At 46.4% G+C, this 26,991-nt stretch overlaps 1 protein-coding gene across 1 annotated transcript in view; it reads left to right on the plus strand.

Moving 5' to 3' along the window:
- AOPEP (aminopeptidase O (putative)) overlaps positions 1-26,991 on the plus strand; it is a 259,004-nt gene that overhangs the window by 119,481 nt on the left and 112,532 nt on the right. Inside the window, exons 4-6 of the mRNA XM_054726825.1 lie at positions 16,079-16,181; positions 17,111-17,218; positions 25,805-25,848. Coding sequence (XP_054582800.1) covers positions 16,161-16,181; positions 17,111-17,218; positions 25,805-25,848 — 173 coding nt within the window. The 5' untranslated portion in view covers positions 16,079-16,160. The remainder of the gene's footprint in view (positions 1-16,078; positions 16,182-17,110; positions 17,219-25,804; positions 25,849-26,991) is intronic.

Raw genomic sequence — 26,991 nt, forward strand, 5'->3', positions numbered from 1 at the left:
GAGACATCTGCCCTCCCACGCGAGTGCCTCGCCCCTGCCCACCAAGACGCCCCACAATAACAGGGAACCCTGAGTGTGTCGCTCTGTTATGGCCAAAAGGAAGCGTGCGCCCTGAGCTCTGTGGCCCGCACGAGCCTGAGCACTCTGTTCCGTGACGCTGGAAACTGGGAGCCCTGTTTCCAGCGTCAGCCCTGCCGGTGGCCAGTGGGCTGGAGCATGTCCATCCCCCTCCCTTCCTCTGTCTCTAAATAAGTGAAAACATATCCTCAGGAGGAGTTTTAAAAGTCCATGTGTGAACTTTCTCTAATATGCATGAAGTTTTCACCTCTAAAGTTTTTCTCAAAATTTTTACTTCTAATCCTTCAGGAACATGGCAGTCTTGTCCCTCCCAGGCGTGGAAACTCCTCCATCGCGGCCCTCAGGCCTGCCTCAGGGAGGAGCTCTGCCCTTCACGGTCCCCTGTTGCTGTCACATGCCCACCCCAGCTCAGGCTCAGGCTCCTCCATGCTCCTCCAGCCTGGGGCCTCAGGGCTCCCCCCAGCTTTCCCTCCATCGTCACCACTGGCCCCACTCTCCCTCCCCCCTTTGCCTCCTGCCCCACAGGGAAAACTGAGCCATCGGCCTGCTGGCCCTTTGATTCTATAAATGCATCAGCACCCACACCTCCCCTGACCTCCCGGATGCCCGAGTGCCCACCTGCTCTCAGTTTCGGATACCGCTCTAATTCTAGAGGCGAAACTGGAATTTAAGTGTATGTATATATTTAAAACCCGCTGTCCATGAGGAGGAAGAGGAGGGAAGGGATGGGAGGATCTGTGTGCAGGGTGAGGATGCAGCACTGCAGACCAAGGGCTGGGGCCACCAGCCTGGGAACATTTCCTGAGGTCGCTGTGCCCTGTGAGCGCCCCATCTGTAACTCATCGTAGTTCCTGTCTGGTTGGACCCCTCTGCTTTGTTTGGTGCCATTGATGGCTCTTGCTTCCCGGGAATTTCTGCCACCTGGCTTTCATGCAACCCCTCCCTGGTTCTCCTTGTCCGCCCTGCCGCACTTTCTCCGTCTCCTTGGCTGTCTGCTGTCTGTCTGCCTGCCTGTCCGCCTGTCTGTCCAGAGTTGGTGCCCCCGGAGGTCTCCTCTTGGCTGTGTATCCTGCTGGGGTGGTGTCATTCACATCCCTGAGTTAGGCGGGGTTCCCAGGTAGACCCTCAGATGAGACTCATGGAAGAGATTATTAGGAAGTATTCCCAGGAGGGAAGCACAGAAGGGGGAGTGGGAGTGAGGGGGAAGGAGGCCGCTGGGTGTCAGGACAGTGAGTGAGGTCACTGGGATTGCTCTGGAGGCACGGCGGCGCAGCGCCACGTTGTCCCCTTCGGGGCAAGGGGCCCGGAGTGTGTGACCCCTGCCCCTGCGGTTGGCGTGCCTGGAGAGAGGCACGTTCCCAGGCACTGCTGCCTCTAGTGTTCACAGGCAAAGCAGCCTCGGGCACCCGAGGGCCGCAGCTGACAGTCACGGAGAACACGCCAAGAGCTCATGTGCACACGGGTAATACACAAGTCCCCAGGATGCACGTGGGGCAGGGGCACTGCTGGCCACACCGCCTGTCTGTGCTGGAGGCTCCCAAATCGCCAGCCCAGCCCAGCCCAGCCCAGCTCTCTCTTAAAGATCAGATGCGATGCTTACCTGCCCGTTTGGCATCATCACAAGCATCTCACACTAGTAATCCCCTCTTCCCATCCCATCTGCTCACCTCCTCTAGTGTTGGACTCATAGTAGAAACCTGGGGTCATCCAGCCATCCCTCCCTTCCCCTCCCCCCCCCCCCCCCCGGGAGGGCTTATGCCATCACTGTGAGCTCACCTCATATGATTTCTCAAGTCCCCACCCCTAACACGACCGGCTCTCTGCTTAGAACCCAATGGCTCGCATGCAGCAATCCAGCAGCCTCCGCATTGTTCCCTACCTTTAATCTTGCCCGTCAAACCCACCTTCCGCACTTCCACTGGCAGCTCCACCTAAAACAGCTTATGATTCTGCCACCTCCTTGCTAAAATCCTCCAAAAGTTTCCCCTCATCTGCAGGAAAAGCCACGTTTCTTAATATAGTAGTCAAGGTCCCCCACACCATCCCTCCTACCTGTTTATTTTCTTTTTTGTTTGTTTGTTTGTTTGTTTGTTTCAGTTTCTTCTCTTGCCATTCTTTGCTTCCCCCTCCAGCCACCCCAAAGAGTTCATAGAACCCTATTGTATGAGGTTGCCAGGGCTGACAAACAACATACCACAGACTGGTATGTGGCTCAAACAACAGAAATGTGTTGTCCTATAGCTCTAGAGGCTGGCGGTCCAAGGTCAAGGTGTCAGCGGGTTTGGTTTCTTCTGAAGCCTCGCGCCTCGGCTTGCAGATGGCTGCCTGCTCGCTGTGTCCTCCAGCGGTCTTGTTCTCTGTGTGAGCACCCCTGCCGTCTCCCTCTCCGTACTAACGTCCTCTTAGATAAGGACACCAACCGGATTGGGTTACGGCCCAAACCACTGGCTTTGTTTTAACTGAGCTACCTCTTTAAAGGCCCTGTCTGCAAATGCAGCAACATTTGGGGTGTTGGGCTTAGGACTTCAACATAAAAATTTTGGAGAAATATAATTCAGCCCATAACACCTGCTGTCTGCCTGTTCTTTCTTACCCCCTTGCCTTTTCTCATGTTGTCTTTAGAATGTTCCTCCCTGTCGTACAACTCAGATTATCACGACTCCAGACCCCTGCCTTCCAAAAGTGCCAGGCCCTGCCCTGGCGGGAGAGGCGGCGGACCCTCCTCCATGCCCGAGGGCTCTGCTGTTTCTCCATCCTGATCTCGCTACATGATTGGATAATTATCTTTAGAATGGAACAATACTAAATTGCCAACATTCAACCATCTGTAACCTACAAAAACAGCACTTTTACGTCTGAGCTAACGCATCTCTCCGCTGACCCAGCTTTTCGGAGCCAGGGACTGTGTCTTCTGCCCGCTGTGGACCACAGTGCTTGGCCCTGAGGGGCACGCGACACGTGTGGCAGAAGTGAATGTTGTGTACAGCGCGATCTCTGTCCCCGAGGTGCTTTGTGTATTGTTTGAGAGTAGGAATATTGATCACAAGACATAGACAGATCCTAGGCCGCGGTGCATCGATGGTGGAAGTGGGCAGTAAATGAGAACGGGTTTCCTGGAGAGGACGGCCATGGAGAACCTGTGAGATGGAGCGGGACAGCGAGGCCAGGCTGCACAGTGGAGTTCCATGGAGGCCAGACTCAAGACTTGGCCCGTGGCCATCCAGGCGGCGGGAGCTTTCCTCAGTTCCAAGAATGACTTAATAAAAATGGAGTTCTGGGAAGATTACCCAGACTGGGCCTGACACATGATCAGAGACTGAGTCTAGAGGCAGATGGAATTAGGAGGCTGTTCGGGTACCAGGCCTGAGTTTAGAAGAGCCTGAGACCTCTTGGCTGGCCTTAGGCGCCAACGAGCCTCTATTTGGGCTGCTCAGAACTCACAGGGGCTTTCGGGAGAGGATGGGGTGGCCCTGGCTGGAGGCAAGGAGCGACCCCAGGGAACTGGCTGGGCCTGTGGCTTTGAGGGATTTCACAGCGCAGGAACCCAGCGCTTCTTGAGCAAGGCCTGGTTGATCTGCCTCGTGTTAGAGAAACCTCCCCTGAGGACGCAGGCTGACCTCTCCCAGAGCCCGCCAGTCTTCGGTGCCAGCCCAGAGAGGGTGTGCGTCTGGCAGGCCAGCCCGGGAGCCCAGCTGCTGAGCTGGAGTCAATTCTGACTCCACCACAAGCTGCGTGGCCTTGCGAGAGTTTCCCAGGCATACCGAGCTTCCGCTCCTCGGGGGGTGAGGGGGAGGGGTGCCTGGGAGGAATACGTACAGATCACTCGGAACATGGATGAGGCTGGGTCAGGGATTTGCCGTCTTGGTGCATCTAAAATGGCTGCGTGCTGTCAGTCCCCTCTTGTTCGGCCAATAGTGATCAGTGAGGATGTGTTGGATGCTGTCATCTAGGCCCTCTGTCTCCGGGTGAAGGTTGCCCAAGAAGCGACAGGGCACCCAGGGATGCAGCCTCAGAGCCAGCCCTCTCGCTCCCAGTTGTCTGGTTTCCTCACCGGCCTTGCCCTCCTCTCCCCAGACTCTGAGCCGGGCCATAGAGAACTAGGCTCCTGTCGTTTGCTGCTGCCACCCTCCCCTGGCCCCGCAGAGGCCCCCTCTGCCCGTCCCCTTACCAACCGGAGCCTGGAAGCACCCACCTCTCCTCCCGACAAACACGACTGGCTAGAGTGTTCACAAAGCTAATTTTACTAAGAAATGAAAAGGACATTTTTTGGGACCGGCTGGTGTGGCTCAGTGGTTGAGTATTAACCTATGAATGAGGAGGTCATGGTTCAGTTCCCGGTTTGGGCACATGCCATGGTTGTGGGCTCGATCCCCAGTAGGGGGTGTGAAGGAGTCAGATGATCCATGATTCTCTCTCATCATTGATGTTTCTATTTCTCTCTCCCTCTCTCTTCCTCTCTGAAATCCATTAAAAAATATTTTTTAAAAAAGGACATTTTTTGCAAGTGTAAGATGCTTGACCTATATAATAAAAGCCCAATATGCTAAGTGCCCAACTGTTCAACCAGTCTCCATGATGTGCACTGACCACCAGGAGGGTAGGTTAGCTTGCTGCTGGGGTCCGGCCCATCAGGACTGGGTGAGACCACCCGGACATGCCCTGGAGCCCTCCCACAGACCCTCCCCAGCTGGCCAACCTCCTGCAGTCCCTCCCCAGCGGGCCAGCCAGCCCAATCGGCCCTGATCTGGACTGGGTGAGATGGGACGGACATGCCCTGGAGCCCTCCCACAGTCCCTCCCCAGCCCCGATTATGCACCGGTGGGGTCCCTTGGCACCAGTGGGGTCCCTCAGCCTAGCCTGCGCCCTCTCGCAAGCCAGGACCCCTTAGGGGATGTCCGAGAGCCCATTTCGGCCCGATCCCCACAGGCCAGGCCGAGGGACCCCACTGGTGCACGAATCCGTGCACCAGGCCTCTAGTTTACAAATGAAAAGAATGGGATTAAAAGCAAAAACAACCCCCCAAAATCTTGAATGTTAAACAGAGATGCTCAAACTGAGAGCGTGCAGTAAGAGTTACATTAGCAATGTTTCTACAACACAAAGATCCTCCTCCGCTCCTCACTTCTGGTCTGATCTCTGCGTGAGGCCGCCCTGTCCCCTCGGGCGCTGCCCGCCACAGCGTCCCTCGCTTCTGGGCAGACTCTGACCACAGCCTGAGAAGAAAGAGCTCTTCCCTGAGCTCCCGCCATGGCCTGTGCAGCTTCTAAAACGTCCAGGTCCATCTGGGAATCCCTGCCCTCCGCCCTGCACGCCAGGCTGGGGTCCCCTCCACCTCCTCCCGTGGTTTTTCTGTTTGAACCGCCGTGTGGACGTTTCTGTCCTTTCGTGACAGGAGGTGCTGGCCTGTGCCAGCGTTTTCTGGAGAACCTTGGGGCTCTCAGCTAGCCAGAAGCAGACCCTGCCCTTTCCTGCCCCAAAGGCCAGCTCCACCCCCGGCGCTGGCCACCGGTTCCTGTTTCCTGCTGAGGGACACCCGCGCTCCCGCTTCTTTAGCCAGCAGAGACCACAGACACGTCCTGAACAGTTGAACTCAAATAACCCTCCCTGTTCATTCTTCTAGGCCATTCCCTGGTTACTCATCACGCAGGTATTTCTAGGGGAGGGACGGGCTTCTCCTCAGGAGGCCCCGAATTACATACTTTACTGTACACGGTGTTACAATTTTGCGGTCACATTTAGTAGGGTTTTTTCATATAGAAAAACGTAAGATATACATCAGTTTACAATCACTGCTTAGTTAGCCATCATTTTTTTTCAATAAAAATATTTCACAGGAAAATTTTAACAGTTTAGAAAGGTATCAAATCCCATCCCCACCACTAATTCCTACCCAAGATGTCCCTGCTAGCATTGTCTTGCGAATCTTTCTGAAAATAAAGATTTTGTAAGTATATGTACATCGGTATTGCTGCCCTGTGTGGCACTTGTTAGGTTTTTCTAAGAAACTAATGCACATGCTTAAGCCAGTCCCTAACGGCTCCCTCTCACTGCCCATCCTCCTGGCTGTGTGGTGCACTCGGCAGTCCTAACCCTGTGCCCGTCACAGCCCTGGCTCAGCGGCCTCAGGCCTCCGGCTCCCTTTCAGAAGCACTCAGTGTGCAGTGCGGGGCTCTCAGGTAACCCTCCTTCCACCTCCTTCTACAGAGTAGTCGCCCGCCCACCCTCCTGCCCCGATTAGTTTGTGTTTGGGCCAATGGTTTTGACCCAGAATGGCTGACGAAAGCTGGTATAAGTATTTGTCTGGACCTGGTGCAAAGACGAAAGAAGACTATCCTGCTAACGTGTTAAAATCCACTTTCCTCTTAATATAATCCCGAGTATTGTTCTGTCACAGACACGCGTAGGTCTGTTTTCTTAAACTGATGCAGAACACTCAGGATGAGAACGTTTCACAACTAACTTTCTAACCATTTGTTAACCACTGGACATCTGGTCATTTTTGGTTTTTCGCTTTTACAAACTGCTGTGGCGAACCGTCTTACACTTCCTGTTAGTGGACAGCGTGTTAATCGTAAGACGAAATAGTAGAAATAGCACACAGTTGCCCACCGGACCGGGAGGAGGGCGCGCTGCTCTCCCAGCCTCTCGCCCCGTGTGTGTTGGGCTTCAGACCGAGGAAGGAAGGCCTTCCTTAGCTCCACAGCCCCCCCCCACCTCCCCCCACCCCCGCCGAGACCCTTATCTCGGCTCACAGATCTCCGCACAGAGCACGCACATGCTGTTGGGGTTCAAAACGTGCTTCTCGCCTCCCATGGAAAAGGAAGCTGGTGTTTGTCCCAATGGCCTGTTTCTGGAATGAAGTCATGGGGTTTTGATGCAGTACCAAAAAAGTTTCCCACTTTTCTCTTTTGCTTCCTGTAGTTTTCAGGTTTTCTGTTTTCCTGTGTTCAGACAGCCCGTGTTTTATTATGACCACGTTGGCCCTGACGAGAGTGAGGGGCCCTTTGAAGCTGGCTGCTGGGGCCCCGGACCAGGTGTGCTTCCAGGGACCTCCCTCCACACCCTCCCAGGGGCAGCGCCCTGCGGTGCTTGGCTCCTGTGCCCTTAGGCCAAACCTCTCCCCCAATACATGTGCTGAGTAAAATTCAGTGAAGGTTCCTCTAATTAATTTAGGGCTTAGGTTTTGTGCTGTGTTTTCTTTTAATCAAAATCACCCTTTGCGCTGACTTATGAGGCCCAGGCCGCGGGCAGGCCCGTTGACTGCTGCGGGATGAATACGAGTTTACTTTCAAACGCTGCCGCTTGCACAGGTCCCAGCTGCTTCACCTTCGAGTCATAGAGAACTAGGCTCCAAAAGGGCTAAAAAAGTGATTTTGCTTCACCTCCCGTGTCCCTGACAGACAGCCGCCAGCTCTGCCCGAGGGTTCCCTGCTCCCTCGAGGAGCGGCCCCGTGGAAGGAGTCCTCTCAGGCCTTCCTCAGACCCAGGCCTGCCGCGGCCGAGGTCCGCCGTCCTCTCGGCCCGACCTTCCGCGCTGCACAGACTCACCTCGTGCTCACAAACCATCCACATATCTGAAGGTCATCCTCTTGCCTTTGCTGGCCACCAGATCCCAGTTTTGATAAATTCGTCACAAGCACTGCAGTTGGGAAAAGGTTTGCCTTCGGGCGTGGTCCTTTGCTGTCCTCTGTGTTGGCTGGCCTTCTCCGACTGTGACACCTGAACTGAGCACAGCGCTCCGTTTGAGGTTGCGCCTGAGCAGAACGCCGGGGCCCCTGGCTGCTGCCTTTCTCTGTAGAGTCAGAAAAGCAAGGACAAGCACTAATTAGGTTGGATGCACTTGCATGACACCCTCAAGGTCCATCCATGTTGTCACAAATGGTAATATTTCATCTTTTTATGGCTGAGTAGTATTCCATTGTATGTGTGTGATATTTGCATATCATATACACCACATCTTGTTATTAACTCATACACCATGTTTCTTTTATAAACTCAGTATCAGACACCTTCTCATGGCAGTCTTACCGTTCCTTCTCCCATACATTCTTCTCCTTAGTAACACGCACCAAGTGCTTCTCATGCGCCAAACACTGTTCCAAGCACGGAGAGAGAGAATCTCGTTTGATCCTCACAATGGCCCCGTGAGACAGGTACTGGTCCATCTTCCTTCCCAGGACAGCTGAGGAGAGATGCATGAGGTGGTTGGCATGTTCCCACAGCTAGAGAGTGGCAGAGCGGGATGAAAGCGGAGGAGTCTGGCTCTCCACTCTGTCTGACCCTCCCCACAGCCTCCCCTCACACCCACCTGCCCTCATCCCACCTACCATCCTGTTGGTTGTTTTGGAAGCCACATCGTCACCTCTTGCTGCATGTCGAGTTTACAGACAATTAATAAACTAAATCTTTTTCATAGATAAATGCTTAATTTTAAAAACTTCTCTGTCCTCATTGACTATTGAAGCCTGTGGTTTCTATTCTTGAAGATGGATGCTGTCCGTCAACCAACAAGGAGACTCCTAGCCTGGACTCTTATGCAAATCTCTTAAGCCAATAAGTCTTCATTCCTAGGACACAGCCCTCAGGCTATAGCAAGTCATTAATCAACAACCTTGGGGTTCTGTTCTTTACCTTCTGTAAAGCCATGAAGCAGCACCACACACTCACCACCACATCCATCCCTGGCTGCCTTGTAGAAGCCGGGACGCCTGATGCCCACAGTGAATTTCTGGCAGAGGCCCAGGTCCCGTGCTAACTCCTGTAGTTAATCATGTTCTCTTCAAAATTGGGGGTCTCACCAAGCCATTATTATGCTCAGTTAACATTTGACAAAGGAGGCAAGAGCATACAATGGTGTAAAGACAGTCTCTTCAATAAATGGTGTTGGGAGAATTGGACAGACACATGCAAAAACTGAAACTAGACCACCAACTTACACTATACACAATAATAAACATACAAAGGATAAAAGACTTAAATGTAAGTCATGAAACTATAAAAATCCTAGAAGAAAATGAAGGCAGCAAAATATCAAGTAGCTCACGTAGCAGAATTTTCACTGATACAACACTTAGGGCAAGAGAAACCAAGGAAAAAATAAACAGATGGGACTGCATTAAACTAAAAAGCTTCTTCTGCACAGGAAAAGAAACCACCATCAAAATGAAAAGGGAGCCCACTGTATGGGAGAACATATTTGCCAATAATACATCTTATAAAGGGTTAATTTCCAAAATATGTAAAGTACTCATACAACTCAACAAAAGAAAGACAATCCAATTTAAAAACAGGCAGAGGGCCTAAATAAACACTTATCTAAAGAGGACATATAGGCCTGGTTGGTATAACTCAGTAGTTATAGCGTTGGTCTGCAGACTGAAGATTCCCTGGTTAAATTCCCGGTCAAGGGCATGTACCTCGGTTGCAGGTTCTCAGCCCTAGTAGGAGCGCAGGCAGGAGGCAACTAATCAATGTGTCTCTCTCACATTGACGTTTCTCTCTCCCCCCTCCTCCCTCCCTCCCACTCTCTCTAGAAATCAATGGGGAAAAATGTCCTCTGGTGAGGCTTTAAGAAAAAAAAGGGGGGTGGGGGGCATACAAATGGCCAGAGACATGTGGAAAAATGCTGAATGTCACTGATCATCAGAGAGATGCAAATTAAAATGACAGTGAGGTACCACCTCACATCAGCCAGAATGGCTCCCATCAGTCAATCAACAAATGACAAGTGCTGGGGAGGATGTGGAGAAAAGGGAACTCTCATGCACTGCTGGTGGGAATGCAGACTGGTGCAGCCACTGTGGAGAACAGTATGGAGTTGCCTCAAAAAATTAAAAATGGAACTGCCATTTGACCCAGTGATCCCACTTCTAGGAATATATCCCAAGAAACTAGAAACACCAATCAGAAAATATATATGCACCCCTATGTTCATAGCAGCGCAATTTACAATAGCTAAAATCGGGAAACAGCCCAAGTGCCCATCAGTGGATAAAAAAAAGTTGGGGTACATTTACACAATGGAGTACTATGCAACTCTAAAAAAAATAAATAAATAAAAGGAACTCTTACCCTGAGGCAGTATGGAGGGACCTGGAGAGCATTATGCTAATCGAAATAAGCCAGTCAGATAAAGACAAGCATCATATGATCTCACTCATATGTGGAATCTCATGAACAAAATAAACTGATGAACAAAATAGATTCCGAAACATAGAAGCATGGAACAGACTGCAGAATCTCAGAGGGAAGGCGGGGGAGGGTGGGTGGAGAGAGTTTAACTGGTGAATTTATATGCATATATGCATAGCCCATGCACATAGACAATAGTGTGATGAAGGGGGGGGGGCAAGGTGGAGGGACTCAATGGGAAAAAAGGGGGGCATCTGTAATAATTTCAACAATAAAAATAAAACTGTTTTTTAAAAAGAAAGATTATGTGGCACTTAAGAGTCAAGATTCTTGCCCAAACTCCTAACCAGTATGTAATGCTGCTTCCCCTGTAGGTCTCGCTTGTACATTTGGGGTTCAGATGAGTACCCCGAGGCCAATGTCTACACAAAGGTAGTTTCAGCTTCCTCCATGATTGTGGGTGAGTGAGCCCTGCTCCCCAACAGTCACACCTTGTGGGGCAGTTACATCTGATATGCAGATGGGGATGTTGAAATGCTGATTGATCCCTTTCTGTCTCATTTCTGGTTCCTTAATCCCTGGTCCAGCACTGCAGTGTGAGTTTATAGAGGTCGACCTTCGCCAAGGAGTGTGAGATTGAGACAGCGCCTCTGGGCTGTGGCGCAGCAGCGGGTGTCCAGACCCAAGCTGACACGCCTGAGCACCTTTCAGAGGTTTTCCCAAACCCCACCCTTGGTGATAGTCCTGCAGAATCAGTCCTTTCTTCAGGAGGCATGCTTCCAGATCAAATCACTGTGTACCAAGAGTCACTGTCCCCCTCCTGAGATGCCCACACTGCTGCTGGGAGAGCAGCGGAAAGGGAAGGAGGTGGGCAGGGCAGGGCGTGCTAATTTCAGTTGTTGTGTTCGGTGCCAGGTACAGCAGAAACCAAGGGCATTTCAGCCCAACCGACCTTCGTAACTTGATCTCTTGCATTCCTTGTATTCTAGCCAAGGAAATAAACACTGGCATGTCATGTCTGAGAAGTGCCTAGCGCGATCACATTTACAGAGTGCTTTTATTTATATTACCTGAGTCTCGTCACATTCTTTTTATTAGTATTATGATTTTTAATCCTCACCAAGGATATTTTTTCCATTGATCTTAGAGTGAAGGGGAGGGAGGGGGGAAGAGAGAGAGAGAATCATTGATGTGAGAGAGACAGAGTGACTGGTTGCCTCCTGCATGCACCCCGACTGTGGCTAGGGATCAAACATGAAACTGAGGTACATGCCCTTGACCAGAAATCAAACCTGAGACCCTTTGGTCCAAGAGCCGACGCTCTAACCACTGAGGAACCCGGCCAGGGCCATCACACTCTACGGGTGAGGAAACTGAGCTCAGGGAGGGTAAGAAACATGCCTGAGGCTCTCCACTTAGTATCCGGCACAACCAAGATGGGGACTGGATCCTGATGAGGCCCCGGAATGCAGCAGAGACCGGTGTTCCGTGGGCCTCGGGTCCAGCCTCAGGTCTGCCACTAACTGGTTTTGTGTATGTCCAGGCCTCACTCCTCTCCGCTTTGGAATGGCATAATCACAGCACCTGTGCATCAGGTTTATGAGGGTAGAAGGACGGGATGCATAAGAAGAGCTTGGCAGAGTCCCTCGCATTAAGTGCATGTCTAGAAAAAACATCGTATGTGTCGGGTTCGGAACCACCCCTGCTTTCAGGCGTCCACTGGGGGTCTTGGAACATGCGTCCCATGGATAATGGGGTGGGGAGGGAGAAACTCCTGTACATACAAATGCACAATTCCATTTCGATGGAGTCAAAGAACAGGCAAACCAGAGCCAGGGAGTTCCAGGAAATGGTAGCGCTTAATATTAGTTTGGCTCTCCATCTATTAGAGATAAATCTACCTACAATTACTGGAATAGTGAGCAATATCAACTTCAACACATGGGGGTTCTTTTTCTCTCAGAGCAAGAAGTTTGAAGGCTGGACGTCGCGGGTGGCCAGCAGCCCAATGGCACCCTCCAGGGCCACTTGCCTTTCACTCATTCTGGTCTCCAGAGCGTTTTGATTTGCCACTTCATGGCTGCCAGGTGGCTGCTGCACTCCATCTACCATGACTGGGGGGGGGGGGTGCAGGACCAGGGACTCCCCCTCTTGTCAAGAAAGCAAAAGCTACCCCAGAGCCCCGCCTCCAACCACAGCAGATGTCTGCTTTTGTCTCACTGGCCTGGACCATGTCTTCTGACCATTTGTAGCTGCAGGGATTCGGGAAGTGAGCATTTAACTTTCCGATTTGACCGGATAAGTGGCGGGGAAGAAGGTGGCTGAACGTGGGGGTAGCCTGAGCCAGTTGTATTTGCCACAGTTCTTCCTGCCTCTTGGGTCGTCAGGTTAGAGGGCTTAGTTAATCCTGGTCACCTGTTCATGGCACATGAACAGCAAAGCCCTTTTCTAGACTGATTCCCTTTTGTTTTCACAAAATATATAGTTCCATGTGCATCTGTTTTTCTTAACCTTTTAATTAAACTATAACATACACACACACACACACACACACACACACACACACACACACTGAAGTGTTTCTAGATGGCTCAGTAGAGTTTTACTATTTATCCTCTTGCAAGCACCACTCTGACTACTATTTGGAACACTCCCAGGATCCCAGAAATCTCCTGCTTCCGCCTGTCAGTACTCCTGCCCAAATGGAACATTCCTCTGATCTCTAACCCCGGGCTCTGGCTTGCCTGTTCTTTGACTCCATCGAAATGGAATTATGCATTTGTATGTATAGTAGTTTCTCCCTCCCCAGCCCATTATCCATGGGACGCATGTTCCAAGACCCCCAGTGGACGCCTGAAAGCAGGGGTAGTTCCCAACCCGACACTTACTATGTTTTTTCTAGACATGCACTTAATGGAAGCCCTTTCTGGCTTCTCTCAGGCATATCTGAATTGCCAGCAACACTACTCTTGTGCTTTGGGGCCATTATGAAGTAAAATAAGGGTGACGAACAGAAGCACTGTGATACCCGGACAGTTGATCTGACCATGGAGAAGGCTCCCACGTGACTAACAGGCAGGGAGCGCATAATCATGTGGATGCGCTGGACAAAGCGGTGATTCATATCCCAGGCATGACCCAGGGGGAAGGCGTGAGATTTCATCAAGCTGCTCAGTGGCATGCAAGTTACAACTTATAAGTTGTTTATGGAATTTTTAATTTAATATTTTTGGTCCTTGGTTGACTGCAGGTCACTGAAACTGCGGAGAGTGAAACTGGGGGCCGGGGAGACGGCTGTGCTGTGACTCCGTTCACTCACCTGTGAGAGTCACTGTTCTTGCATGAAGTGGGGCTGCATTCGTCATGGGCTCCCGTCCTCTCTGTGCATTGTCTGTCTGTGCAGACCTGGGATAAGCGGCGTTCTGGGAAGTCAGCCCTTCCCGCTCACGGAGCCTCTTCGCCGCAGAAAGCCAAGGCTTGCCTGGCACTGCTCCCCCCAGCGCCACGTCCACTTTAAAAGGAATCTCCTGGGGACTCGTGCGTTTGCCTTGGATGCTGTCAGCATAAAATAATTTTCTTGAGCACTTCTTCGTTTGGAGAGGGTGGAAGAAGAGAATAAGAGGGATGGTTTTTGGAAGGACGTTTTTAGGCAAAGGGCAAAAAACTGAAAGCGTCATTGGGAACCTGGAAGCCAGCGTTCCCCACAGAGATTTGTCTGTCTTCGGTGCCCCAGCCCTTCTGCTGGTCTCATGCAGAGCTCAGGGACTTAACTCACAGCAACTCTGGCTCTCCTGGGGCTGGGAAAACTGGTTGGAATTCGGGTTCTGAGAAGCCTTCCTCCCTGCAAGGCGGGCTGGGCTTTCCCTCCCAAAGCCAGTGTGGTTTTTCTTTATAGAACGCTCCACCCAGGACACACTTGAGAACAAGAATAAAGCTGATGCTTTTCAATGGAGTCTTAAATGAAGATGAAAGGGACTAGCTTTTCCTGCAAGTACAGGCATGTAGATAAGTCAGGGATCGCGTAGAAAAATTGAAACTATGCAATTTGCTCTAGTGGCTGGTGGTTGTCTTCTCTTGAGGTATCTGCTGGTCCCAGGCCTGTGTCTGCTGGGACAATGTGCTGACATCTCCGGCAGAGACCTAATGGGACGTTCTGTGCGTGGCAGCTAGAGCACGCTGCAAAGTGATTGGCTTGGCAAGTTGGCCCATCATGGATGCTTCCATTTAGGCCCACATCCTTACATGTTGTGTCTGTGGACATGTGGCATCAAGTGAAAGAACAGCCTAACCCATTGCCTCTAACATGGATGGCCAACCTTGAATTTAGCAATATTTATTACTAACAAATTTGTGATGTTTTATTAAGTTTGTTGAGTAATTTATGTAGCCCTAGCCCTTACTGGGGATTTTGCATATATTATTTCAATTATTCGCCATAGGAACTGGGGAGATACGTAGGATTATTTGCATTTTGCAAGTGAATAAATTAAAGATTAGAGAATTTAACTAACCTGCTAGTGAGAAACAGGTTTAAGAAGTAGGGTTGCAACTCAACACCGGTTCTCTTAGATTCCAATGGCCATGTCCCTGGTACTTATGCAAACTACCTGTTGAAAATAGCCACTGGCCTTTCTGATATGCTCATCCTCTCATCGGCCCATGCTTCCCAGTCACTCACCCAACACACACTCTTCAGTGTTCATCCAACAAGGGACTGGTTTTCGGACAGCTAAAAGCTGCAAATACCTTGTCACATATTTTAATTTTAGCTAATTGGTGAAGCTTCACTGTAACACGATTATATTTTATTAAGGAAATTTTTAAAAATATTTAAAACACTCTGATAGATAATAAGGAGACATTGGTTTCAGTCCTAATGTCACCATGAATCAAAACAAGCCACGAGCCCTCAGCTCCCCTTATTTGTGAAATGAGGAGGTGGAAGTGTGTGGTTGCGAATGTCCCTACCTGTTCTAAAAGCATGGCTTCAGTAATGTGTGTGTGTGTGAGTGTGTGTGAGTGTGTGTGTGTGTGTGTGTGTGTGTGTGTGTGTGAGATTCTAAAACAGCTTCCTAGTACAAATATTTCTTTTTTTAGTTTTTTTTTATTTTTCAATTACAGTTGACATTCAATATTATATTAGCTTCAGCTGTACAGCATAGTAGTTAGACATTTATATAACTTACAAAGAGATTCCCCCATTAAGTCTTGCACCCACCTGACAGCATGTAGTTATTAGAATATTATTGACTATATTCCCTCAGCTGTACTTTACATCCCCATAACTATTTTGTAACTGCCAATTTGTACTTCTTAGTCTCTTCACCTTTTCATCCAGTTTCTCAACCCCACTCCCATCTGGCAACCATCAGTTTGTTCTCTGTGTCTATGAGTTCGCTCCTGTCTTGCTAGTTTGTTAAACAAATATTTCTTAAAGGAGCCTTAAATGCAAGTCAAAAGAAGTGGATAACATTGGGCTTTCAAAAAAAATTTTTAATGTAAGTTCTTTACTCTTCCAAGCAAAGCTACATTTTTCATTGTATTTCCCAGTTCGTCATTCCCACCAAAAGAAAAGCAGGTTCTTAAGTAATGCATATTGGAGCTTAGATTCCATGAGTGTCTGGCAAGTTTTAATCTTGGATAAGATGATGTAAAATATTGCCAATAGCCAACCTTAGGTTGCCAACCCAAATATAAATCCCTACTTGTTCAGTATATGGATTTATAATGTAAACTGTTTTAAATTACCGTATACCTGGTACTATTGAATAGAATTAAGACACTGTTGAGCAACTCTAAAAATAAGACTAAGGCGATATTATGGTCTAATTAGTTAAGAATGTGCTATACTTTTACTACATCATTTTAGACCCAATAAAGAGAAAACTGGCCATGTGAGTGACTCAGGATCATCTGTCATCAAGCATGGGCTCAATCCAGAGAAGGTCTTCATGCAGGTTCATTATTTAAAGGTAAGCCCACCTAAGTGTCAGAAGCCAGTGACTATGGTATAGCACTTTTTAGATTATACACATAAACAGTGAAGATTAATAACATGGTTGAGCTAAACAAAACAATGATCAATTTTGTAATGACATTTGACTGGGTAGATAACTGATTGTCTAATATTTAAAACACTTTATACCCAAAAAATGAGGCACGAATCAAAGGAACCTGAACTATTTCCTGCCCTGTACCTCCCTTCTCCCTGCTTCACGTCAGCTTTGAAGAGCAGAATCTTAAAATTGTTGTCAGGTTCCAACTGGAAGATAGGAGCAAGAAGGAAGCATTTTAAGTCAAAAGGCCTTTCCCGATAGCTGAGGGAGAAAGGAGCCAGGACTTGGCCCCTCTGGTTTGAGATATGCGTCCAGGCTTCTTGTAACCCAAGGGGAATACCCAGAGGAGTTGAAAGCAAAGTAGTCGATCCTTAATTTCTAGAAAGACACATATCACATGATCTCACTTATATGTGGAATCTAATGAACAAAATTAACTGATGAACAAAATAGACCCAGAGACATGGAAGCATAAAACACAGACTGATGTATTTCAGAGGGAAGGGCAGGGTGGGGGTGGAGGGTGGGTAGCAAGAGGTTAACCAAAGAACTTACATGCATATGTGCATAACCCATGGACACAGACAATAGTGCTTTGAAGGCCTGGGGAGGGGATGAGAGCCGGGTGGAGGGGGTCAATGAGGGAAAAAAGGGGGACATCTGTAATGCTTTCAACAATAAAGATAAATTTAAAATAAAGAATATAAAGGTCAGCCTGGAACACATCACATGGGACATTCTAGATGTGCATAAAGCGCTGGTGGGTACACTAGGGTTGACTGTGTAAGCATTTTTCTGATTAATCCATGATAGGCATCTTTTTTCTTCTACTTCCTCTCTTCCAGGGTTATTTTCTTCTCCGGTTCCTTGCCAGAAGACTTGGAGATGACACCTATTTTTCCTTTTTAAGAAAATTTGTGCACACATTTCATGGGCAGCTGATTCTTTCCCAGGTAATATATGAGTCCTTGTGAGTCCCTGGAGGTGTGGCATGTGGGGACTAGATTATGTATTAAAAAGTGGGGGAAAGATTCATGATTTAATACAGTAGGAAAAATAGGAAGTTAATGAATTAGACATAGGAAAGTGTTGCTTTAGGGAGGGTGATCCCCCTGTAGTTTTGGGACCATCTGATACCCAAAGCTGTCCTGTGCAGGGATGTGGATAGTTGAATCTTAACTGACCTTAAAAACAAAAGCAAAAAAGCAGCCCTGTTGTTCCTCTACCTGCAGTGATCTTTGCAGGGTTGGCTCCTTCTTATCCTTTTGTCTCAGCTCAAATGCCACACACTCCGAGTGACCTCAGCTAATCAGATCTGCATCCACCCTGCTGATCTCTACCCTTTGCCTTTTTCATTGCCTTCATTGTCATTGCCATTAATTATCATTATACTAGAGGCCCGGTGTACGAATTTGTGCACGGGTGGGGTCCTTCGGCGTAGCTGGCAATTCGGGGCTGATTGGGGCCATGGGAGGTTGCCTGGCGGGGGCAGGGGCCATGGGAGGTTGACCGGCTGGCCAGGGGGAGGTGTCACAGGAAGTTGGTTGGGTGCCTCGATCAGGGCCATCGGGGCCAGTCGGCTGTGGGGGAGGGACCAGGGGAGGTTGGCTGTGGGAGCACACTGACCACCAGAGGGAAGCTCCTGCACTGAGCATCTGCCCCCTAATGGTCAGTGCACGTCATAGTGACTGGTCGACTGGTTGTTTGGTTGCTTAGGCTTTTATATATATAGATTTTCATTTAAGATCACTTGGGGGGTTTTTTCTTTCTCCTCCATTCTATCTATAAGCTCATCAAGGCCATACCATGCTCTTTATTTGATCAATACTTAATACATGACTGGCAAACAGTTTGTGCACCATATATATTTGATAAACCAAGAGATTGACAAGATACACTGAAATATTCAGGCAGCCTGACCTCAAAACTATCAGAGAAAGACTGTCAGTTTATATGGGTATGGGGCCAAGCAGCACATAGGAATAAGCAAGTTAACAAAGAAGGACTGACTCTGGAAGCCGTGCTCATAGCAGGCACCAAAACCTGTTGGGGCAAACTCCACTTTTTTTTGTGTTTTTTTAAATATAATTTTTACATTTTCTTTTCTATTTTATTTCTTTCTTCTCTTTTTCCTTTCATATCTCTTATTTCTCCCTTTCCTTTACTTATTCTATTTTTTTCTCTTTTCTTTTTTGCCATTTTTCCTATTCTATATTTTATTTATAATTACTTCTTCTTTTTTTTTTTTTAATGTGTGTGTGCCTCCCACCTGGTCATGCTCATTCAGCTTTATGGTACAATGGGGTCATCCACTTGTGACCTAAGGCCAGCTATTCCCTGGAGAGCAAGCAGGTGGTGTCCTCTCCTACAACCTTGTGACCCTCATGCTCAACCTGCTCCTCTACAGTTTTCAGAACAAGAAGGTGAGGTGTGTCTTCAAAGAAGAGGGTCCTATACTCCATGACCTCTCCAGTGATTCCAGAACTGTTTATCTAGTCCTCTGCTGGACACCCCTGCCCGGAGGGGTCTTTTGTGCTTCAATATGGAGGATCTGAATTCTTTCTGATCCTCTTCTGGTGATTTCCTGTTTTTGTTTTAATATATTTTTATTGATTTCAGAGAGGAAAGGAGAAGGAGCGAGATATAGAAACATTAATGATGAGAGAGAATCATCAATTGTCTGCCTCCTATACACCCTACACTGGGATCCAGCCGACAACCCAGGCATATGCCTGGACTGGGAATCGAACCACAACCTCCTGGTTCATAGGTTGACACTCAACCACTGAGCCATGCCGGCTGGGCTGACTCCCTATTTTGAAAATGGCACCAATATCCCTAATGACTGTCTTGAATTCAGCCATCCTTCAGGCTTATTATTTTTTCTTTTAATTTTTTATTCCTTCTTTCTATTCATGTTCTTGTGTGTGTGTTTTTGCCTCTTGTCTTTTATTATTTCTTCTTTGCCTCTTTTTTCTTTTTTTTTCCTTTTTTTATGTTGTTTTTGTTGGTGGTGGTGGGTTGCTTTTTTTTCCATGTTGTTTTTTTGTTTTGTATTGTTCTGTCAGCACCTGTGCAACAGTTTGCATGACATCATTGGGGTTGAGTCTCACAGGCAGCCAGCCCAAGGGCCGAGCCTATCTACAAATAGGGCAACAGGTGTCAAGACCCAATTAGAACTGGAGTACAAACATAACCCACACAAGGGACATTCCTAGAGCACTCAGCTCAAGAGATCAAGGAGACTACACCACTGTGTCTCTGAGAACACCCACTACAGGAGGCCACCCTACCAAGCCTGGGAGTCATAGCAAGTCTATCTAATACATAGAAACAAATAAAAATGGGAAAACAAAGAAACAGGCCCCAAATGAAAGAACAGGAGGAATCTTCAGAAAAAGAGCTAAATAAAATGGAGGTAAGCAATTTATCAGAAAAAGAGTTCAAAGTAATGTTTTCAAGAATGCTCAACAGCATGAAAAAGGACATAGAAACCATGAAAAACAACTAGTTGGAAATAAAGAATAACATATTTGAATTAAAGAATACAGTGGAAGGAATGAACAGTAGGTTAGATGAAGCAGAGTATGAAATCAGCAAATTAGAAGATAAGATAGAAAAAAATCAGTCAATCAGAGCAACAAAAAGAAAAAATAATTGTTAGCCCTAGCTGGTTTGGCTCAGTGGATAGAGTATCGGTCTGTAGACAGAAGGGTTCTGGGTTCAATTCCGGTCCAGGGCACATACCTCGGTTGCAGGCTCTTCCCTGGCCTGGGCCCTGGTTGGAGCTCATGCAGGAGGCAACCAATCTATGCAACCAATCTCTCACATCGATATTTCTCTCTGTCTATCCTTTCCACTTCCACTCTCTCTAAAAATCGATGGAAAAATATCCTCAGGTGAGGATAAATAATAATAATTTTAAAAAATTATATAATAAATAAAAAGCATAAGGATAGTTTAAGGGAACTTTGGGATAATATGAAAAGTAACAACATCTGTATCATAGTGGTACAAGAGGGAGAAGAAAGTGAGCAGAGATAGAGAACTTGTTTGAAAAAATAATGACAGAAAACTTCCCTAACCTGGTGAAGGGAAAAGTCACACATGTTCAGGAACCACAGAGAGTCTCAATCAAGATTAACTCAAAGATACCCACACCAAGACACATCATAGTTAAAATGGCAAACGTTAAAGACAAAGAGAATCTTAAAGGCAGCAAGAAGGAGACAGTCAGTTACCTACAAAGGAGCTCCCATAAGGATGTCTGTCAGCTGATTTCTCAACAGAAGCACTACAGGCCAAAAGGGAAAGGTATGAAATATTCAAAGTAATGAAAGACAAGGATCTGAAATCAAGACTACTCTATTCAGCAAGGCTATCATTTAAAATTGAAGGTGAAATAAAGAGCTTCCCAAACAATAAAAAAAAAAGGCTAAGGTAGTTTATTACCACCAAACCAGAATTGTAAGAACTGTTAAAGAGACAGATGTAAAAAGAAGAAAGAGAGAAATAGAGATAAAGAAATAGGCATAAAGAATAAAAATGGCAATAAATAAATACCTACCAATAACAACCTTAAATGTAAGTGGATTAAATGCTCTAGTCAAAAGTCATAGGGTAGCTGGATGGATAAGAAAACGTAGCCCATATATATGCTGTTTATAACAGACTCACCTCAGAACAGGCTGAAAGTGAAGGGATAGCAAAAAATATTTCATGCAAATGAAAATAAAGGCTGGGTAGCAATACTCATAATCTGACAAAATGAACTTTAAAACAAAGGCCATAAAAGAGACAAAGAAAGTCACTACATATATATAAAAAGCATGAGTTTATATATACATATAAACTTTTGGTGGGTTTTAAGGGAGAGATTGACAGCAATACAGTCATAGTAGGGGTCTTTAATACCCACTGACATCACTGGATAGATCTTCCAGACAAACAGTCAACAGGAAACATCAACCTTAAATGACACACTAGATCAAATGGATTTAATTGATATTTATAGAACATTTCATCCCAAAGCTACAGAATATATATTCTTCTCAAGTGCACATGAAGCATTCTCAAAGATCACAAAATAGTCTTTACAAGTTCAAGAAGATTGAAATCATATCAAACATCTTCTTCGCCCTAGCTGGTTTGGCTCAGTGGATAGAGCATCGGTCTGTGGACTGAAGAGTCCCAGGTTTGATTTCAGCCAAGGGAACATGCCTGGGTTGCAGGCTCGATCCCTAGTAGGGGGTGTTCAGGCGGCAGCCAATCAATGATTCTCCCTCATCATTGATGTTTCTATCTCTCTCCCTTCCCCTTCCTTCTAAAATCAATAAAAATATATTTTAACACACACACACACAAAAAAAACCACCTTCTTGGATCACAATGGCATGAAACTAGGAATCAACTACAATAAAAAAATTAAAAAACATTCAAACCTATGGAGGCTAAATAGCATGTTATTAAGCAATGAATGGATTACCAATGAGATTAAGAAAGAAATAAAAAACTATGACAATGAAGAAAGAAATAGAGGAAGATACAAACAAGTGGATGCATACACCATGTTCATAGATTCAAAGAATTAGCATCATTAAAATGTCCATATACTCATCATTCTATAGATTCAACACAATTACTATTAAAATACCAATGGCATATTTCATAGATCTAGAACAAATATTCCAAAACTTGATATGGAAACAAAAAAGAACCCCATTAGCCTCAGAAATCCTAACAAGCACCAAGTTGGAGCAATCACAATACCAGACATCAAACTATACTATAAAGCCATTGTAGCCAAAACAGCCTGGGACTCCTTGGCTGGTTTGGCTCAGTGGATAGAGTGTTGCCCGCCAACCAAAGGGTCCCAGCATCAATTCCAGTCAAGGGCATGAGCCTTGGTTGTAGGCTTGATCCCCAGCCCTGGTCGGGACGTGTGCGGAAAGCAAGCAATTGATGTGTCTCCCTCACATCGATGTTTCTCTCTGTGTGTCTCTTCCCCTCCCTTCCACTCTCTCTGATAAGCAATGAAAAAAATATCCTCGGTGAGGATTTAAAACAAACAAACTAAAAAACAGCCTGGTACTGGCATAAGAACTGGCATATAGGTCAATGGAACAGAATAAAAAGCCTAGAAATCAACCCATGTCATTATGGTCAGATAATATTTGACAAAGGAGGCAAGGGCATCAATGGAGCAAAGACAGTCTCTTCAATATATTGTGTTGAGAAAATTGGACAAGTACATGCAAAAAAAAAACTACAACAAACTAGACCATCAACTTACACCATATACAAGAATAAACTCAAAATGGATAAGACTTAAATGTAAGCCACAAAACCATAAAAATCCTGGAAGGAAACATAGGCAGTAAAACGTTAGATATCTTATGTAGTGGGTATGTTTTTGCGGATATATCTCCTAGGGCAAGAGAAACAAAGGAAAAAAGAAACAAATGGGACTACATCAAACTAAAAAGCTTCTGCACAGCAAAAGAAACGACCATCAAAATGAAAAAGGAACCCACTGTATGGGAGAACATATTTGCCAATGATATACCTGATAAGGGTTTAATATCCAAAATATATACAGAATTTATACAATTCAACACCTGGAAGACAATCCAATTAAAAAGTGGGCAAAGGATCTGAATAGATACTTCTCCAGAGAGGACATACAGGTAGATAGCCAATATGTATATGAAAAAATGCTCAAGATCAGTAATCATCAGAGATGCAAATTGAAACTATAATGAGATATCACTTCATACCAGCCAGAGTGGCTACCATCAATAAATCAGCAACCGGTGCTGAGGAGGATGTGAAGAAATGGGAACCCTCATGCACTGCTAGTGGGAATGCAGGTGGTGCAGCCACTGGAGAACAGTATGGAGTTTCCTCAAAATATTAAAAATGGAACTGCCCTTTGACCCAGTGAATCCACTTCTGGGAATATATCCTAAGAATCCCAAAACACCAGTCAGAAAGAATATATGCACCCCTATGTTCATAGCAGCATTATTTGCAATAGCCAAGGTCTGAAAACAGCCCAAGTGCCCATCAGTAGCTGAGTAGATAGAAAAGCAGTGGACACAATGGAATACTATGTGACTGTAAAAAAAGAAGTAACTCTTACCCTTTGCAAAAGCATGGATGGACCTGGAGATTATTATGCTAAGTGAAATAAGCCAGTCAGCTAAAGACAAATATCACATGATTTCACTTATATGTGGAATCTAATGAACAAAATAAATTGACTAACAAAATAGGATAAAATAAATTGACAAACAAAATAGAATACAAAAATTTCCTATATTCACTGAAAATTCTGGAACATTGTTCTCTGCAGTCCTGTAAAGAAAGATCCAGTTGTAACTGGAAAATGCAAAAGGGCAGAATTAAGGTTAACTCTGTATTTCCTGCTTCTCAAGCAATTAAATTCTCCCCCTTGTCATTGAGTTAATGTAACACCCCCCCCCCCCACCACACACACACACACACGTAAGTGAGCATACATTACTGGACAAATATGGGATAAGTTGATATGGGCTCTAAGGAGATAATGAAGTGACGTTAGTAAGAAATTATACTACTGTACTTGGATTTTTAGGAAGCAAGAATACTGCCATTCAACCAGTGAAATACCTGCAATGTAACCTATTAATAAATCAGTTGTGATAAATTAATTTCTAATTCAACAGTTACACAAAATAATTACTAAAGTAAGACCCTCAAGCAAAAATAATTCTTCACATTCTAAATATTGCTCTTGCTTCCTCTGTACTTGTTTTCTCCATGTACTGTATCCACTGCAGGTGCAAGGAGGGACTTCAGATGTGAGGGGTTATTCTATTTGGGCTTGTCCCCTTCCATTTTTTAATATTAGTTGCTATTCTTCGTATCATTTATTTGGGGTGAAGCAACAATATACAAGTAAAGTCTTAGAAGGAGAACGGAATTTGCAAGAAATAATTTTTTCATTACTGCCCTTTATAGGGAGACTTTGCCTCTGGAATAAATGGACCTACTGCGCACCCATAAACTCATAGAAAGGGCTGGCAGGCTTCGCCCCTGTGCGATGGCTTTGCCTCATGTGTTGGTAGAAGAAGAACACCTTGTCATACAAATTGTTTGCAGATTTCCACTCCTCCGTGCTTGCATCTGTTTGTAATCCCAGGGTCTGAGCTGCTGCCTCCATCTCACATTCTGAGTTAAATGGGTCTCATCAGAGCCTGCGCTGCCCAGATCTGCAGGCTTGGCTGGGGGGGTGAGGGTGGGGGTGGGGAGGAGGGGGGCGGGGCCGTTCATTTGGCTTTGCTGCAGCTGGTCATCTGAGCCCTTGCAAGGACCTGCTTTACAAGATTTTCAGTTTATTAAAAGAAAAACTTCAAGTGTAGATCCCAAAAATGTTCAAGGTTGTTCTTGTTTGCTTCATGTTCTATAGTTTTTCCAAAATGTATCTTGTCAAATCTTCAGATGGTAGAAGGTTTAATTTAGCAAGTAAAAATGCACAACACCAGGTTAAATTTGCACTTCAGATAAACAGCAAATACTCTTTTAGTGTAAGCATGCTTCCAATTTAACTGGGCATCCAATATTGTATCTGACAAACCTAGTTGAGGCCAAATCAAGATTCTAGAATTAGATGGACTGAAATGGTTGGTCACAATATTCAAGGTGCAAATTAAATATAAATGACATTGAACATTCATATGTGAATTTTTTAGGCCTTATGGTATTGTGGTTATGTTTTAAAAGAGTCCTTATATTTCAGAGCAATTTACTGAAACATTGGTGGGATTATGTAATGTTTGGGGTTCACTTCTAAATAATACAAGAGGCAGATAAGTGGATGGGGCATATTGGCTGTGGGTTGATGGGTTATAACATGAAGGTTAATTATACTCTTTTGTCTTCTTTTGAATGTGTTTGAAATTTTCCATAGAATAGGAAACAATGAGTGTGTGTAAGTCATGGCTTTAGGTTTAAAAAATTTATTATTGAAACGTCCTAGGTTGTCAGTGGCACTAGGAGAGGCTGCAGACGGAGCCAGGGAACCGGAACCATTCTGGCTGTAGCCGCTTTGTTCCTCCCCGGGGACGGTCGGGGATAGTCATCGTCTTGAGCTTTGTCATTATCTTTCCATAGAGCCAAGCAAGACAGTTGCAAGTCACTCACCAGCCTCTCGGCGCTGAGGTCGTTCAGTCCTTAGGGAAGGCTCATGATGGGGACTGGGTTAGGTGGGGGACATGAGCTTTATGCTGTGGCCAGCCTTTCGAAAATATATAGTTGAAACATGAAAATAAACTGTTGCTTTAGGTCAAAATAACAAATATTACATTTTTCAATTTGTTTGTGGTTTTTACAAAACAAATCTCTTTACCTGATTGGACTGAAGCGCCGTAATTAATAAATTGGGTGCATAGTCTAATGATCCAGCATAGGCCCAGCTTCTTGAGCAGGTGAGCCGCCTGCAGCCGGGGCAGTGACACATCGATGGACATCTTTCATGGTTTGCTTTTTTCATATTCCAGGATTTCCTTCAAATGCTGTTGGAGAACATCCCAGAAGAAAAAAGGTGAGCACCAACTTAGGAATTAAGAGCCTCGTTTTACTTTTAATGTTAAAAATGACCCTGCCATTGTTCGGCTTACTAAACTGAGGAAGTTCTGTCTTCCTCTCTGAATAGAGGCAAGGACCTGGCCCAGCCCGCAGGAGTCCTAGGAGGATCAGCCAAACTTAGCAATGGGCTCACGTGGATATTGGGAGCCAGTGGCACAGCAGGGATTCCCCAGAGTTGGGGGCCCCCCAAGTGGTATATGAGGCAAGCCAAGGACACGGTGTGGCCTCAGCTGCTGTGGAAAGAATAGCAGCGAGGAGGGTCCTAAAGCCCCGGGGCTGAAGATAACATGGCTGGATACAAGGAAACACTGTTCCGTGGAAGGTGAAATGTGGGGTAGTAAGAAAAGCCTGGGGTTTGAAGTCGGGCTCTTCAAGGTTCTAACCCAGCTCTGCCCCTTCCCATATATAACATTCGGAGCAGGTCACCTCGTCCCTCCAAATTCCTGTTTTCTACCCTCTCTGCCGGGCTTTCCCAGAGGATCAAAGGGGATAACACATGAAAAGTAGGTGCTCAATTAATGATGATGTAGCTAGAACAATAACAGCTTCTGTGCATCAGGCACTTTCGGGATCTGCTTACAGGAAATCATTGGCTCCTCATTACAGCACTCCGCCTGCACCGCCGCCTCCTTTTTCTCTTCATCATCATCATGATTATTTTAAGCCAATACTTCATGGGAGGTTACTGTTTGCAGGCGCTCAGTTAATTCTCCGAATATTGCTACCTGGGGCGTTGTGTTTTTATTCCTGTTTTACCAGTTAGAGGCCTGCGGTGCCGAGGGCTCGGTGAGCAGCCAGGGCGTCACAGCTCCATGTGGCACGTGGGCTCTGCTCCCACGTGGCCGGCTCTGGAACCTCTGCTCTTATCCACAATGTTCCACGTGAGGAAGCGGAGGCTCCCAGTAACTTAAAGATCCCTTAGTGAGCAAGGGAGTGAGCCCCGTTTGCAGTGAGCTCTGTCTGGGCCTCGCCCATGCTCTTTGCAATGCAAGCTCGCTCTGGAAAGAGGGAGACCTCTTCCTTGGAGGTGCCCAGTTTTAGTCTGGCTGACCAGCTGCAGGGATTCCGGGAGGGTTTAAGGCCTATAGCAAAGCTTGGA

Source organism: Eptesicus fuscus, chromosome 15 (genome assembly GCF_027574615.1).
Source record: "Eptesicus fuscus isolate TK198812 chromosome 15, DD_ASM_mEF_20220401, whole genome shotgun sequence".
In the NCBI taxonomy this organism is placed as follows: Eukaryota; Metazoa; Chordata; class Mammalia; order Chiroptera; family Vespertilionidae; genus Eptesicus; species Eptesicus fuscus.